Source organism: Ambystoma mexicanum, chromosome 2q (assembly GCF_040938575.1).
Source record: "Ambystoma mexicanum isolate Mex_15411 chromosome 2q, UKY_AmexF1_1, whole genome shotgun sequence".
NCBI lineage: Eukaryota > Metazoa > Chordata > Amphibia > Caudata > Ambystomatidae > Ambystoma > Ambystoma mexicanum.
In genome coordinates this window covers 686,634,053-686,650,684 of record NC_090924.1, presented here as the reverse complement: position 1 = coordinate 686,650,684, position 16,632 = coordinate 686,634,053, and the positions used below count along the sequence as shown (strand labels likewise).

General features: G+C 45.7%; 1 protein-coding gene across 4 annotated transcripts in view; it reads right to left on the bottom strand.

Annotated features, from left to right (window-relative positions):
• Positions 1 to 16,632, bottom strand: part of NPRL3 (NPR3 like, GATOR1 complex subunit) — a 649,409-nt gene that overhangs the window by 466,658 nt on the left and 166,119 nt on the right. For all 4 annotated transcript variants that reach the window (XM_069647897.1, XM_069647894.1, XM_069647896.1 and 1 more), the window contains one exon: positions 5,832 to 5,985. In XM_069647897.1, coding sequence (XP_069503998.1) covers positions 5,832 to 5,985 — 154 coding nt within the window. The remainder of the gene's footprint in view (positions 1 to 5,831; positions 5,986 to 16,632) is intronic.

Here is a 16,632-nt window from a genome sequence, read left to right as displayed (position 1 = left end):
CTGCAGCCAATGCCAAATGGCTGCAGACAGCACGGTGAGAACTGGTCCAGCTTGCAAATGACACAAAGAATGGGTTCAACATGATCAAGGTTGAGTTACAAGCACTAAGACTTGTGATAATGCAGAAGAGATATCTGCTCGATATGTTGACAGCAATGGAGGGTGGGGTTTGCAAAAAAGTTGGTGATTCCTGCTGCACGTTCGTACCGCCAGAAGATGCGGAAAATGCATCACTATCCCAGATCATTGCAGCTGTTAGGTGTTCGCAGGAAGAAGGAGGGAGTAATTCAGGACAATGATTGGCTAAGCATGACTTTCAACTGGGCCTCATCATGGCTAGGAGCAATCGTGAAGATGTTAATGCCCATCATTGTATTTATCCTCGTCATTTTCTGCACGTGTCAGCTGATTCTTCGATACTGTGGCACCTGATCGCGCAAGAATGATGGTATCCATTGGGGGTTTAAAAGCACCTCGCAAAAAAAAAAAACACATTGAAGTACAGACCAATTGTTACACTCACCTGGTTCCCACGGGGGCGTCGACCGGAACTGGGCCGCTGTTTTTTCCACCAGCGTGACATGTAGCGCCGAGATGACTGACTGGACTGGCCCGCTCAGCCTAGTTTGTCTGGCTCGCAAGAATATTCTTCTGCAAAGGAGAAGAGGAATTAACCACCCGTGGAATTTGAGTGTCAACCCACCTTCCCCACTCCCGTTGTCTTCCCACAGATCACTCTTTATGTCCCCTCCTTAGTCTCACCTGATGGTTTGGAAGGATGAGCTCTCCATCCTGCGTCGACCGCAGGGGCGCGTTGAGGACCGGTTACTTCACTGCCGTAGAGGAATTGGTGAGTTCCAGTATTGACTCTAAAGTCCAATTGTTTATAAGAGTTCAAATGTCTGATCTTCACTCTGTCCGATTCCTTGCAGGTTGCCGATTAATCCACTCGAAGATTTCCAAATGGCACCTAGTAAGATTCAGGTAAGCCTATTGTGGTTTTCCCCTTAGGGGTCGGGGTACGGCGATGAAGCAGAGTTGACTGTGCCGACCCGAGATGAGGTGAGACCCCCGTGGTAAATCAGGTAAGTCCTTGGAGGTAGCTTGTATAGCCTTAGAGAGGCCCTTGCTCACCTTGCTGTCTTTGTCTCCTTAGGTGTCGGAGGGCGGCCGCGAGATGGAGAGAGCGTGATGGAATGCTGAAGTACTGCCAAGCAGGTGAGTTCAGCGCAGCGCCGTAAGAATGCGAAGCAATGCTTCAAAGACTTCTGTCTTTCAGTTCCGTGGCGAAATGGATCAGGATTCAGGTCAGGATTAAAGTTAAAACTCCTGTTCTAACCTTTATCCTTCTTTCTTCTTGTTTCAGGAGTCCCAGGACTGAAGCGGGCGTGGCTGAAGACTGGAGCTGCTGAAAACACGGTGAGCGTTACGCTGCAGCAAGCAGAATAACGTGAAGCACGTGTGGCTGTCCGGGCGTGGTTTAAATAGCCTTGGAAGAAGATCCAGGTAAGTATTCTTCCACAGCCCCACCCAAGTAACAAAATAGTCCCTTCAGTAAAATAGTCCCTCCTAAGCCTCATTTGGCTTGAATCTTCATGCAGCATGGTCTGCCTCAGGTGAGTATACAGCATGGTCTGCTTCAGGTAAGTTATCAATAATGAGCCTGGCGCCCATGGCGCCAGGACTGACTTTATCTTTATGAGCCTGGCGCCAGGACTGCACCCAAACAGCCCCTAACTGGGGCTTTTGGGCATGCTCCAAGTGGCATGATGCCTGCTTCCAGGGCTGCTGGGCCTGGTCTGGTCTTCCGGGGGCAGGCATCATGACAGCAATGTCCTGCAGGGTGGCCTGAAGTATGAAATGTGTCCCATCCCGTATGGGAATGAAGTTGATCCTTTATACCAAACTATAATTTCCACACCCCCTGACACAGAAAATTACACAGAGGTATAGGTGGACCTGGCGGGGTAGAGGGGATGCATTTACATGACTTATTCACCTGAAGAGTACACGCGTAGGGGGAACGTTTGCAATCAGTATGGAGAGCATGGGTGCCAGTAAAAAGGAATAAGGCATTTGTGGATGTAGAAAGTGGGGAGTGGGAGCGCAGAACTATGCCAGAATTGGTTACTGTAGAATTAACGAAAGGAGGGAATATTGGGAAGGGGGCAAACCCCCTCAACCCCCCCAGGCACACTGCTCTATCTGGGACACACAAAAGCACAACACTGACAAAAAACTCAGAAAGCCCACTCACCACTGAATATCCAGTCTGCTTTTGAAACCATCAGCCATGACAATCTTATTAGACGACTGAGAACCATTGGAATAAAAGGAGTCACTCTATGACGGATCCCCTACTGCCACACTGGCAGAACCGAAACCACCATTGTGGAGCCATATGAATCGCAGCCTTTCCCCCTGACCTGTAGCCCCAAGAATCCACACTACCACCTCTCCTTTTCAACATTTACAAGATGCACCTACTAGACATCATTAATCTCTCAGGCATTACCTGCTACAACACCACAGATGACGCACATGTTGTACAAACTCAAAAACAATTTCTCAATGAACAATCCAGTCCTAAAAGCTTGCCTTGCACAGATGGACACATGGATGACAGCAAACAGGTTAAAACTCAACCCTACCAAAACAAAACTGATGTTTTGAATTGCAGACCCTTCAAATACGACTTCAGGCCTTTGGCCAGACAATGTGGGCCCATGCCCAGTTCCATCCTCTTGGGCAAGGAACCTCTGAACCACTGTGGACAGTAGTGTCACGATCAAACTGCAAGTGAGAGCCCTTTTCAGAAATTCTATTCTCCAGCTTCACATTTTACATCATTCCATTATTCATTTACCCACAGGACCAAGGCTGTGATATCACTAGTACTAACTAGACCGGACTAGGCATGCAAAAACTACAAAGAGTCCAAAAGCAGCAGCAACACTACTCGTCCGAATGAACAGTTTTGAATAGATCACCCCAGCACTTCATATGCTCAACTGTGTCCCGACAAGAAAAGAATACATTTCAAGAGACACTACAGCATCCATGAAAAGAGTCTGGAATCCTTCACAAGAAAAGTTCAGCACCAAACACCATATAGAGCCCTGAAGCACAGTAACGCCACACTAGTTCTAGTTCCCAATTCCAACAGGAAATGACAAGGAGGATGATTTTCTCTACTGTCCAGCAAGCGCTGCAGGTCGATACCCAAGTAGCTCTACTTGAAAGAGAACCACCAGATACACAGGGAAATAATGAAGACTTACATACAATGCCTATGAAACGTCTCGGGCAGCAACACACCTAGCTCATCAGCTAAATCCTCTCTACATTCCAGTCTGCGCTATGTAATGCTTAAGGAACCACAGTTGTACCTTCCCTCCTCACCGTAAGGCGAACAGACACTTTAAGAGACATATCAAAATTGCAGTCAAGAACAGGTGCAATAACTGACTAATCAAAAGCTTAATACGCATTTGGAGCATTAAACTCATTTCATCAACCACTGCAGGTGAGCAGTCACAGGATACCCCACAGTACATTAGCCTATTCCCGCAAGACACCCAACCAGACCACTATCTCAGGAACCAAGGAAGACTTTACCTCCACACCCTAGGAAGCCTCTGAACCCTTACCCCACCCATCCTCTCCACTTCTCTCCTTGCCCGTTAACCACTCACTACTAATATCTTGCACCCTTACACCAAAAATCATTACACATCAAAGACCAAAAAGGTCTAGCCTTCTCAACATATTCCCACTCTTTGCTTCCTAGCAAAACCCCCAGCATACCCATCACTGCCTTCTCAACCTTGGGTTCGCCCATACAGCTAACCCATGCCAGTGTAATGCATCACCCAAACAGGCTGCACACCGATACACAGGCAACAGGTGCATCTGGCATGCATTCATCAATACCACTGTTTTTTCTGTATTTGCCTTTCCCCACTACCAGTAGAGACAATCACAGGCACAAGGGCGCTGTAAAAGACCACTTACTTTACATTACCGTAGTCAGTTTTCCAGCCCATGCATTAATGGGGGAATGCATGCAGGTCTAAACCAGCAGTCTGAGCAGAGCATTTGCATATTGATAATCCATTGAAGGAGAATTCAATAGTGATACACTATCAACTATCCAGTTTGGGGAGATGTAAGCAGGAACAAACAAAGCTGAAAACAAATAATGCCTAATAATGTGCATTACACAAATCATAGGCAATTGCAGAGGTTTTCTAAACACTCCCTGGATTGGTTAGGTGAGGCGTGTCTGTGCAATGACCGGTGGACAAGCAGGCACCCTCTAGCCTAGGCCTGCAACCTTTGGCTCTCCAGATGTTTTGGACTGCAAATCCCATTAGCCCCAGCCATCATAGTCAATGCTGAGGGTTCATGGGAGTTATAGTCCAAAACATCTGGAAAGCCACTGATTGTAGATCCAGGACTTTGAGGTGGCATTGTTGATATATCCAAACACGTAACAATTCCCTGGAAACTGAAAACGTCATTTAATCTTTTATAGTTGTCAACATGGCAGCTTTCCTCTTCTGCATGAACCCTCAAACAAGTGCATCTGAACTGCAGCGTGTCAGCAGACTGCTGCAAACTTAAAAGAGCCAGGTGAATCTGCTAGAAGCCAAAAACAACCTAGACATGGTAAAAATCGCAGATGGGGATTATTGGAACTTGGCCTACTCATGAAAAAGGAGTCCTGTTAATGAAAGGTCTGCAAAATCCCACTGTGCCTACCACCATGTTGTGCAACATGCCGATGGCCTTGCTGGCAGCCCATGAGCGCTTCCTCAGAGGATGCGAGGGCCACTTGATGTCTTCTCATTCCTGAAAAGTCTGTGCAAGCTCGCACTAAACATGGAAATCCCAAACTTCAGAACTAAGTGCATGACCTTTAATCAAGTAAACGTCAGGCCTCTTCGCAAAGGACAAGGAAAATGCATCAATTTAGTAAAGGAGACCTAATGGATTCTTAATGAACCCACGATAATGAAGCTAATGTCGCGCAGTAGGTAATGAATGAAAAGATTGAACCTAAAATGCCGAATGCACGTTCTGTGATTAACATACAGAGAGAAAATCCATTTTTAGAACAATATTAATTTCATTAATAATTGTTTTAAAAAGTGATGTACTGAAGGAGAAGGGCTTGGATTAGTGCTTGAAAAGTCACTGAAGGAACAACAAAGTGAGAGTACACTAGTAGAGTTGAAATGCAATGTTAATATACTTGAATTAAGAGAAAGAAAAGCCTAAAAACAACCAAAATCATGTAACATAGTTCAAAATCTAACATAGTTTGTTGAAGGTATATATAAACAAAAAATACATTTTTACAAACAGAATTCATAAAACGTAACAAATCACAGGTGGAAGAAAACAACAGTTGAGTTGAAGTAATCTTGGCAATTATCTAACAAGGTTAATTGATTTGCAAAAGTGGAACAATTCCTGCTAGGAAGACAAAGTCAGGATATTGTTACGTATTACTCCTAATAGGATGTAGTCATTTATTCTAGACTGTAAACCTGTTCAATATTTGGACAAGTCTCTTAGTTTGTCAACTGCCAGACGTTCTGTGTGCATTCGGCATAGTAGATTAGATCTTTTCCCCATAATACCAAACAGGGGAGCAGTGGTTGTGGGGGTGTCCCCCGCACTGCCTTTAATATATGCGGGGGACATTCCAAAAGATCAAATTACAAAATACGGGCAAGCGGGTTCTGTGATTTTGTAGATCTAGCGCAGTAACTCAGTGTGGCAGATCATCATTTTAATCGCAGTGAAGACAACACAACACTTACTCTCGGACATCGCAGAGACTTCATCCTGAATGGCCAAAATGAGCTTGGCTTCTCGGGTCAGGTACTGGCAGCGGCGCTCCTCGTGCTGCAAAACGATGGCGATTCGGCGCGACAGTGTGTGCAAACAGCTTATTACTGATGGGTCCGCGTTTGCCTGCCAAAAAAGAAAGGAGGCCAAGGAGTTATTATGGAACAAGTGTCAATGGGAGGTTTGCACCAGCGACATACCATGTGCAAAAGTTACTAAATTCAAAATACTATTACTTTCCCTCTAAATACACTGCTTTATTGAGATTCTCATATAGGTGAAGATAAAACGTGGCATGCCAAAGGGATAATGTAGTCTTTCTAAAGAGGAAAACAATGTTAGAAAATAAGTGGCGCAGGAGTCGCTGCCCTCTCCATTGCAATTCCTATATTCTCACACAATGGGCCCCATTCCGAGTATGGCGGTAGGGGGTTAACGGCACCAGTAAGGATGCCAGTGCCGTTAACCCCCTACCGCCATATTCCGAGGTCCCTTAGCGGGTCCCACCAGGAACGGCTGGTCTGACCAGCCGTTCTTAGCGAGACCCGTTAAGGGACCTTGTAGCTAATAACGGGCCCATTATTAGCTCCTTCCCCATTCACATTGAGCCCTCTGGGGGCTCAAATGGGAATGGGGAATGGTTTTTCTGAATGGGGACTTACCGGGTCCTCCAAGGTTGGAATGACCCGTTAAGTCCCCATTCAGGGACACCGGACCCTAATAGCACCATGGCTACCTCCAAACTCGGAATAACCCCCAATGTCTAGTGGTGTCATTCTCTTTCCTATGATGCTGCACTCTGCTAATTCCCATTGGGCAGACTGTAGACACTGTCCTGAACGCTGCCCCCATCTTCATTATGCCCCTATGGTAGCAGGACTCCGCGGACACCCTCTGACCAGGACCGGATTGCAGACCGAGGTGCAGATTGGCCCTCTACAGCTAAGCCGAATACAGACCATAGGTCTATGGGATAGGTGCGTTGGGGAGAAACATGTCTCCTACAACGCTTTCTTGCCACAGTCTAATTGTAGAGCCGATTCGCCCAAAGAGAAGGTTGATCCAAAAAAAGGAACAGCCCTTATATTGTTATGGAGCACTTTAGTCTCCAGAAGCCTTAATCGGGGACCTTTTACGAGAACTAAATACCAAAAACTGTGGGTGGGCACACTCAGCACTTTACGTGTTTGGTGGAAACCATTTTGTTCATGATAACATAGCACGTCAACAGGAAGCACTGTGGATCATTCAATATAGGGGGAGCAATCACATGTGCACGTGCTTTACACACGTGGGATATGATTGAAACAAAACAATCTAACAGTTCAATTATTCATACCGTGCACATTCATAATGATATAGCACTTCATGCCAGACCGTTAAGAGTTTATAAGCAACTGATGTCACCATTATTACGCACTTGTAGTACTTCATGTATTGACCTCAAGGGCCGAGTTGGCCCAGCCAGTCTATCAAACCCACAGAGCATCATCCCGTTCCACAGCAAACATAGTGCGTGAATGCACAAACAGTTAACTACATAAAGTAGAGAACAGGGAAGATAGAAATGTAAGGGCAAAGGAATTCATTCACTGCGGGTTCCAGGGGCTCCTTTTAGGGTTGGGGGCACTTTTTAGGGTGATCATGAAGCGCCGATGAGAGGTAATGTTTAATTCGAGGGGGAGCCAGGAGTGTGGAGAAATAGAGGCAGGAGGCAACGCAGGGTGGAGGGCAAATAAGAGTGCTTGAAGACGCCATGAGATTGCAGGGTGCGAGCAGTGCTATGAAGGAATATAGAGCTAAGTGACGGTCGGTTCTAGCTTGAAAATCTATCCAAGGACTCATTTGGAGAGGGATTGGTGCTGCATGGAGAACTGGTCCAGGTTAAGTCGATGGGTGGAGGTGGGTACAGAGCAAGGGAAGTCAAAACGGGGCAGATGAGTACTTTGTTGAGGGGAGTAAAGGAGTAAAAGTGGAGTCCCCAGAAGTGGTAAGAGCAGCAGTCAAGCCTGATGAGGACCAGATTGGAGATCAGGGATTTAGCAGAGATATGGGTGAGTTAGGGGCAGATCTGGTGGATGTGTACTAGGTTAAGCTCATCTGACCTGGAGATGATTTAAATGGAGTTCAAAGTCGTTATGAAAGCCTTTTGGGATGGTTTAAGGGAATCAGGAGGAAATGGGATACAAGAGGGTAGAAGGGGCAAAAGCGGTGCAGACCAGGGTGCGGAGTGGCGTCCAGAGACAGATGGAGATCAACTGAATAGCTCTGGGGCAGACGGGGGTCCACAAAGAGGACCCGTAAACAAAACTTCTCTTGTTATGCACCCACTCTGTGGAACTCGAATCCCATTGTCGGCTTCAAATGCCCCCACAATTCTCCAATTTTGCAAATCTCTCAAAACATAGCTTTTCCAACAATATTTGAACAGGGACTCATTCCAATGGATGCATATACCAACGCACAGACCTTAACTCACAATACGGTGCTACTGTTAAAATATGCCAGCCCAAATGCTGGCTACTTTACACTCTGTACATCGCTCTGCTGCTCTCCAGTTAGGTCCACGCTTTGAACAAAAATAAAACATTTTAAAAATAATATGAGAATGAGAAAAAGGTAGTAAGAGAGAGGGAATAGAGGTAGATCGGCTAGGACACAGTGGTGCTGGTGGGCAGATTGCCTTTCATAAGACGTAGGAATGGTGGGGATTGCATAAGGGGTTGTGGAGCTATAGAGATGGATGGAAAGGAACATCATGGCCGCCCCAGGTGAAGTGTACAGAGAGAGAGGACAAGAGCAGGAATAGGGTGTGGAAGCAATGCAGATATTCTGTAGCTCTGACAATGGGTGAAGGGTGCAGGTATGGGAGAGAAAATAGACACAAACAAAAGCCTCCCAACACCACTACAGTATACGCAACTATGGGAGTGTGAAGAAGGATTAGCACGTTATCCTACTTTCTTGAAATGGTTCATATGAGAACCACAATGAGTCACCAGGAGCCATGCACTTTTCGCACGGAGAAACCATTGTGGAAAAGGGGTGAAGTCCATGCATTTCTCGCTCTTCCATACTTTCAGGCACAACTGGGCTGTTGTAGGTCTCCATTCTCCATTCAAAACCTCCGTATTCCACGTCGCATTCTTCATCACTCCAGCAAAAAGCAATTGTGCAGTTAGGTTTGATGTCATACATCAAGATAATAGTGATCACCAACTCCTTGCTCTATACTGGCTTGAAGAGGAATCAGTTCCACCTATCCACCTTGATTGGTCAAAACAGATCTTGACCGTTAACAGTGCAAAAATGCGGTTTCAATGGTCCGATATGGACCTCCACTCGCTTTTTAAACAACTTTCCACGTATCAAGCGCTTAACTACTCCGTCTCCTACGTGCAGCTGCTCCAGGCGCATACAATCCCTGATAGAAACCTGGGCCCGCTCGTAATAAAGCATCGACATTCCTACAATCAAGAATAACAAATAGTTAGAGCATATTACAGAAAGCTAAGAATAATCATCCGACTGCTACCACTCTGGGAACAAGAACGACCCTATAAAACAGCTAAATGTAAATACAAAAATTAGATACAAACAAGAAAACAAATACCTTCCAAGCAGATTGAGAGTTTTCTCGAATCTCTAAAAAACAAGACCTCTGCCCAAACATGGAACTTTCTCAACACATTGAATTCACACCAACAGCTCTCCGCACAAGTCAATGGAGTTTCAGAATCTCAATGGCTCCAGCACTTTAGCAAACTATATGCGGATAAAAGTTTTGAAAATTACCAGTACACGCAAAAAGCTGTACAGTCTTGGAATCTGGACTGCAATGTCGAAATAGTAGCTAATTAATCCGAAAAGCTACAGATCCTGAGCGGCAGGTCCGGATGGATTGAGCAACTTCATGTTCAAGGCACACTCAGCACAATGGGAGGTCATACTGACCGTATTTTTCAGGACATATTAAAAACCACCATATTCCCAGCGTCTCGGCGCAAGTCATTAATCGTTCCTATTTTTAAAAAGGGCGATCACTCGGTAGCTAATAACTATCATCCTATTGCCCTCCTCGACGCACCCGGGAAACTATTCATAAAATTGGTCTTGAGGGACTTCAATGCCTGGACTCAAAAGTTCCAACAGAGAGATCCACAACAATCGGGCTTTGTTGCTGGAATGGGCACGTCAATAAACGTACTAACTTTACGTGCACTCAAAGCCCAAGCCCAGGCTACTAAGCGACCTATATATTTTGCATTTATCGACCTACATTCAGCATTTGACTCAGTTTCCAGAGTCAAACTGATGAATAAACTGATGTTAGCTGAATGTCCACCAACTTTGTGTGATATTATATATGCCCTACAGTCTGATACTTCAATTCAAATCAGATTGAACATGACAGGTTTGCTTTCAACACCGATACCAACTGCAAAGGGTCTTAAACAAGGGTGTACACTGGTATCAGCCGTATTTAATTTATTCATACAAAATATTAAACACATCTTCAAGTAATTTGTTCTGACTCACCTAAAATGGCTGGCTTACCCATCCAAGCTTTATGGTATGCAGATCATCTAGTGCTCATATGGAAGACACCGATAGGACTACAGAAATTATTGTCTGCTCTCTCACTGTACTTGGATAATGAGTTGATAATCAACCACAAGAAAACACAAATTCTGAGATATTCCACTAGTAACTCTAAGACACAACATATATACTGGAATATCAAGAATGTTAAAGTGGAAATTGCAACAGAATATACATATCTAGTATTGCCATTTTGTGGCTCACCCAAGAAGAATCCACAATGGGAAACCATACAGCATAAATTGATCTCCGCCATCTCGCAGACCAGACTGATCCTACACAGGTTTGGGAAATTTTCAATCAATTCGGCAGTAATATTCTGGAATCAAAAAGTCATTCCAACACTCTTGTATGGTTTAGAAACCATTTCTATCATCTCCACTACAGCTTTTAATAAACTCGAGGCCAAATATTGGCGGAAAGTTCTTCATCTACCACAAACAGTACCGGGTCCTTGGCTGCCATATGAGCTGGGATTAATCTCTTTAACTGCCTTGTATAATTGTGTGCCTTGTTCCGAAAATGTTTGATCTCAACAAATGTAGACAATGTTCTAAGAAAGCTATCAACATACATGTTCCTCTCTCAACATAAATTTGGCCGTGAATGGACAAGTCACATTATGAAAATGTTGGCGAATGCAGATATATCCATAGAAGTTCTTCTCGACAATCCAGACAGAGCAAAATGTAAAGTTTACCAACATGACTGGATTGAAACCAGGAGACTATGCTCAGTGTATAAATATTTCAACATGGACTGGTATGGTGAGAAAAGGTTCAGAACCATAACACCCGATTTCTGTAGGTCATCTTCTCCGGAATTAAGACAGTCCATAATGCGGTTGCGTTTCAATTTATGGCCAACGCGAGATCTGCTGGCTGAACGCAAAATGATTAGTACGACTCAAAATGTTTGCCGGTTTGGTATGGTTCGAACAGAAAAAGAAACAATGGAACATTTACAAGTGAAATGTCTGGCACTAATTCAATCGAGAGTGGTACATTGTCATAAGCACTTGGCATTTTTTGGTAACATGTTACCAGAAAACAGATGGCCTACGATTCTATCAACCGCATCAATGAGCATCCGCATTGCCACTATTCATTTTACCAAATCCTTAAATCTGTGCAACTGAAATAATGTGTAAACCCATCCAAACCACTATAGTAGTCGGCAGTAGGAGAATGTGAAAACTGCGATCAAATTAAGGAACAAGACCTAGTCTTCTACTCATATATCTATTTAACTTGCGTCATGTGTACCAGCTGGGATAATGAGAAAAGTAAGGAGATTGCATAAGGACTTTAAGCATTGAACTTGTACACTCATTTCTGACTTAAGGGTCACATCGCATCTTTCCTAACACCAAATTAGTGTAATTACTACATGATGATTGACAACTGTCTAATGTTGATGGGATCTTATCCATTATCTTAGTGAAAATTGAAAATGAAATGACCGGATTTAATTTGCAAGGGTTTTTTTTTAAAAAAAATGTGGAAAAATGTGTTTGTTTTGTATAAAAATATTGAAAGGTTGATGTATTTCAGCTAAATCAATTAAAATATATATTATTTTTTTTAGACATTGCCCACAAAAATCAGCATGTCCTTCAGTAAGGATTTGCTGCGAACGACTTTTGAAACGGGGAGCACTGTGACTTGTGGTTAACCGTGACCCTACCAACCTGGAAGTACTGCGAGGAACGTTTAAAAACCAACTGGTTTAAACTCCAGACTCTGCCCAGCCAAAACTTGTTCTCTTGTGCCTGTGCACTCTTTGTTTACGTTTGAGTGCGTTCTCTGCAGTGTGTTACATTAATTCAAAATCATAACCGGAACAACACTGGCATCGATGTTGGCAGCATTTCCAGCGAGGTCAAGGGGCAAATGAGCACGCAGTCATTAGTTTGCAGGTCCCATTAGGTCACTGCTGCGGGCCTGTATTTATTTCAAAAAAGGTATTGAAAGAAAAAGTAAAATGCAGCTACTTTCCGTCTCTCCTCAGGAAGAGCTGTGCGCCCAAAAAAAACCTGGCAACCTCAAACATGTTTTCAAAGTAGACTCCCTGGACGCCGAGGCAGGGTGGGGTGGGTCCAGCGTTAGCCTGCAGCCAACCACATCAAGCGCCGAAGGACCACCAATACTATAAAAATAGCAATTTGAACAGAAGTGGCTGCCATGCCCCCTACCCACATGCAAAAAAGCGTGCCCATATGTTTAAATAATAGGGTAAAGCCTGCCCGGAAGGCAGAGGCGTTGCTAGGTGGGGGTGGGGGACTAAGGGGTCTTTTGGTTGTAGCCCAGGATATATTCTCAGGAGAAACAACCAAAAGGCTAGCTAGCCCCTAGTCCCAACAGCTCTATAGACCACTTTGAAGTGTACATGGTCTTTGGCACCTCTTGGCCTTTATCGCTCCCCGACAACTCCACTTGCCAGCGCAAGTACCCCGGTGCGAACTGCCTTTGATAGGGCGGGGGGTGGATTGGGGCGGTGGTCGTGCAGACAAGGCACAGGAAGACTCGTGAATGGAGACACACTTATGTGGATTGCACGGGGGCATCCAGCGTGAGGGGGGATGCTTGGCAGGAGACACGGGGTCTGGAGGTAGACATGGGAACAACAACCCATGCTCTATAGACCACTTTGAAGTGTACATGGTCTTTGGCACCTCTTGGCCTTTATCGCTCCCTGACAGCTCCACTTGCCAGCGCAAGTACCCCGGTGCGAACTGCCTTTGATAGGGCGGGGGGGTGGATTGGGGCGGTGGTCGTGCAGACAAGACTCGTTTGCCGCGGGGCCTCACCAAGGAGAGGCCATCTAACTGCATGTAAGAAGCAGGCTGCAGGATCTAGTACATGGAAGGCAGGGGGGTGAGTTTATAAATACCAAATCAAATCAAAACAACCATTGTTAAAATAAATGTTGGGTTTTATTTTAGATATTAATTTCAATTGAACATAAATAATAAACATTACACATCGTAAAGTTCCGGTTGCAGCACATCCAGGGAAAATCTGCGGTATTGTCCACTGTCGCTGGGGAAATGTTGTCTAATGGCAAGTACCGCACAGGCAGGTATTACTCTCCGAACGCGGTGTCCGAGCCTCCCGTGAAGCCACCAAGTGAAGCAACGATAGGCCACCAGCCTGTACCACCTGTGAAAAAGAAAGATGCAATGGAACCAATTTACATGCGTTCGAATGATATGTAGATGTAATTTTATATGTGGGAGACGACCATGAAATAGTAGTGGCATCACTGACATCACAACCAGAGTATACTTACTCGTTACTCGGATTACGCGGGCGAACAGTGCCGCGAAGTTCGTGCATAAGCACCATCATCATCCTCAACACGGTCCGTGAGAGGCAGACTTCCCCGAACTCTGGCAGCTCGGTGATGCATTGCGGACTTGGCTCGCCTTCCGAAATGTAGGCCAAGCACCCGGAATTTTCACGGCAGCAGCAGTTCTCCTCAGTTGGCATTAGCTCGCACCGATTGCACGTGCACCAGGTGGAGACGCCGTCCATGCAACATGGTCCAGGCTCTTCATCCGTTGACTGGTCCTCCCAACTGCCGTCCGAATCCCCATCGTTTTCGCATGCTTGCCTTTCCAGTAGTTCCTCCTCGGTGTACTCGGGCTCGTACATATACGGCATTATTGTAGCCATTGTGTGGTAAAGAAAGTAAAATAATTTACAGAGATGGTACAGGTGTTCACAAGGCCTAGAAGCGGCGAAGGTAGCTGACCAGAGCACAGAAACGAGTCACAGAATACTCAAAGTAACACAGAGAGAGGAATGGAATCGGAAATCGGCTGCTGTGTGTTGTGAAACGGTGTGTTTATACTTATTGAGGAAAGAGGTGTCCTGCCATTTCCATGGCGACACTCCATTAGCTGAGGCGCTGCGATTGTTGACACGAAACGTGCTTTGGCGTTGGGAAATGGGCCGTACGCGTCTGCTGATGTCAGGCTCAGGGAGGGGGGGTTTGATTTAGTGCCGCAAAAGCAGGTCAGCCAGGGCGATGCGGAAAGTGATAGGATTATCACAAAATGGCAGCTGATTTCGAGTGCGTTAATGGACGAAAAGTCGGGTAAGGTCCATAGGAAAGTTTTCTACGATCTACCGATTTATGCTTAAAAACACATGGCCGAACCGTAGGGACAATAAAAAAAAAAAAAAGTCCCAGAACTATCCTTTAACGTAGCCCCGGGTCTTTTCCAGACCTAGCAACACCCCTGCCGGAAGGAGCACTGCGCTGCTAATGCAGCTTGGTATTTGGGAACCCCTGCTGGGTGTGTGCAGATTAATTTGGCACAGTTCCAAGATGCCAGCTGGGATGAAGACGGTGGCAGCCTATGTGAGAGCAATTCTTGGGGCAGAGTTATAAAGACATGAGACTTTGAATGTGGGTTTATATAGCCCACGACCGATCAATCTGGAAGGGAAAGTTCAGATCTTGAAGAGGGCGGAACTGCAGAATCCCCGGGCTGGTCAGTGCTGAGATGCACTGAGCACAGGGCGGAAGTCCACGCCCATCCACCAGGAATGTCTCCAAGTCGGCCATTGGCTTGGCTGCCAGTCCAGAACAAAACACTTGGGGGATTTTTTCTAAATTTATTATTGTGTTTAGTCTACAAAAGTAGACTTTTCACAAATAAAAAACAAGTACAAGTAAAAATCAACAAAATGACAAAAAAATACAATCTTACCATGATTACAAGTGGAAATGATCACATTTTATCAATGTTAAATAGTCATAAAAAAGAAAGCAAACGGCACTTGGGGGAGTTGCTACTTTTTGTTAAAATTACTAATCTCGACGAGAGCATGTAAGGTGTGGGGGCTTGTACCTTGAATGCTACCATGGTTTGGTGAAAAACGTCCACGCGGTGGCGCTAATGCCCTTTCCGCTGCTGCTCTCAGCGCCGGTTTAGTAACAGTACTGCTCGTTTTCCTGTCTCGGGCTCAAGAGTTAAAAAGAGTGCGAGAAAAACCAAAGAACATCCCCTTGTCCCCCAAAATATTAACTGACTATAAAAGCAGAGTAATCACCAGCCCTGTCAAAAAGTTACAAATCGTTTTTTTTTATTTTTTTACATGTTACCAAACAGGGAAGCCTTGGCAAAGCCAACAGATTTGGCGTTTGTATAGGTACGCATGTGCCCCAGCGCAGATATTTGTGAACAATAATATAATACATATATCTATAGTACAAATCATGTAAAAAAATTAACATGATTTTTTTTCCAACCTTTTCAAAGTACTGCAATTCAGGAGGATTACGTGCAGAGACGTGTGGCTTATAAATCAGGTTGTGTGCTTTAATACTGAGGAAAATCACCCCCATAGTGATTTCACAGCAGCAAAACCTGTCTGGGTGTTGGTGTATTTTCCCCAGCCAGGGAGATCCAGGCCGTCTCCTGGGGGGGAAACGGGAAAGGGGGAATAAGAGGCTAACGGAGGGGTGAAGTGGGTACAGGTTTCATAAACAGCGGGGGATTTGTAGCGAGAACTTTTAGAAAGCTGTTTTGGCAGCAGAGAGAATGTGCTACTGGTCGTTGTACTGCCATAAATGCATCACTGCACAAATGTAAGGCCAAAAATACTTTTAATATCAATAATCATCCGGCGCTGAAGGTGAGTTGGGGCATGAGAGAAGACCCTCAACCATTTTGGCGCGTGGTTGGGCCCTCCTGCTCCGGCCTGCAGCCCCGTTTCCTGGCTTCCCCTTCCCTCCCTTGGCCCACCTCCCAGCCCAGTCCCTGGCCTCTGATTGGGCAGACTATTGCGAGCCTCGCTAGGCCTGTATGGAGCCCCACTCCCTGCAGCCGCCGTTCCATCCGGCGCTGCAGGTGAGTTGGGGCACGAGAAGACCCTGCTGGGCTTCTGAACGCACCATTTTGGCGCGTGGTTGGGGCCCCTTCTCTCCCTCGGCCCGCCTCCCAGCCTTCCCACCCCCCCCCCGATTGGCCCGTCTAGCTGGAAACAGAACCCTTAACGGCCCTGGCCGGTACCCTCCTCCCCTCCCAACCATGTTTGGTTATTCGCCCCTTCTTAGCACACCCCCCCTAGGCAGCCCTCTGCCCGTGCAGCCCTGCAGCTAAGGGCGCCAAGGGCGGCTTCTACAGTAGCGGCTCCAGAGCGTGTCTGCAGGTGTCCG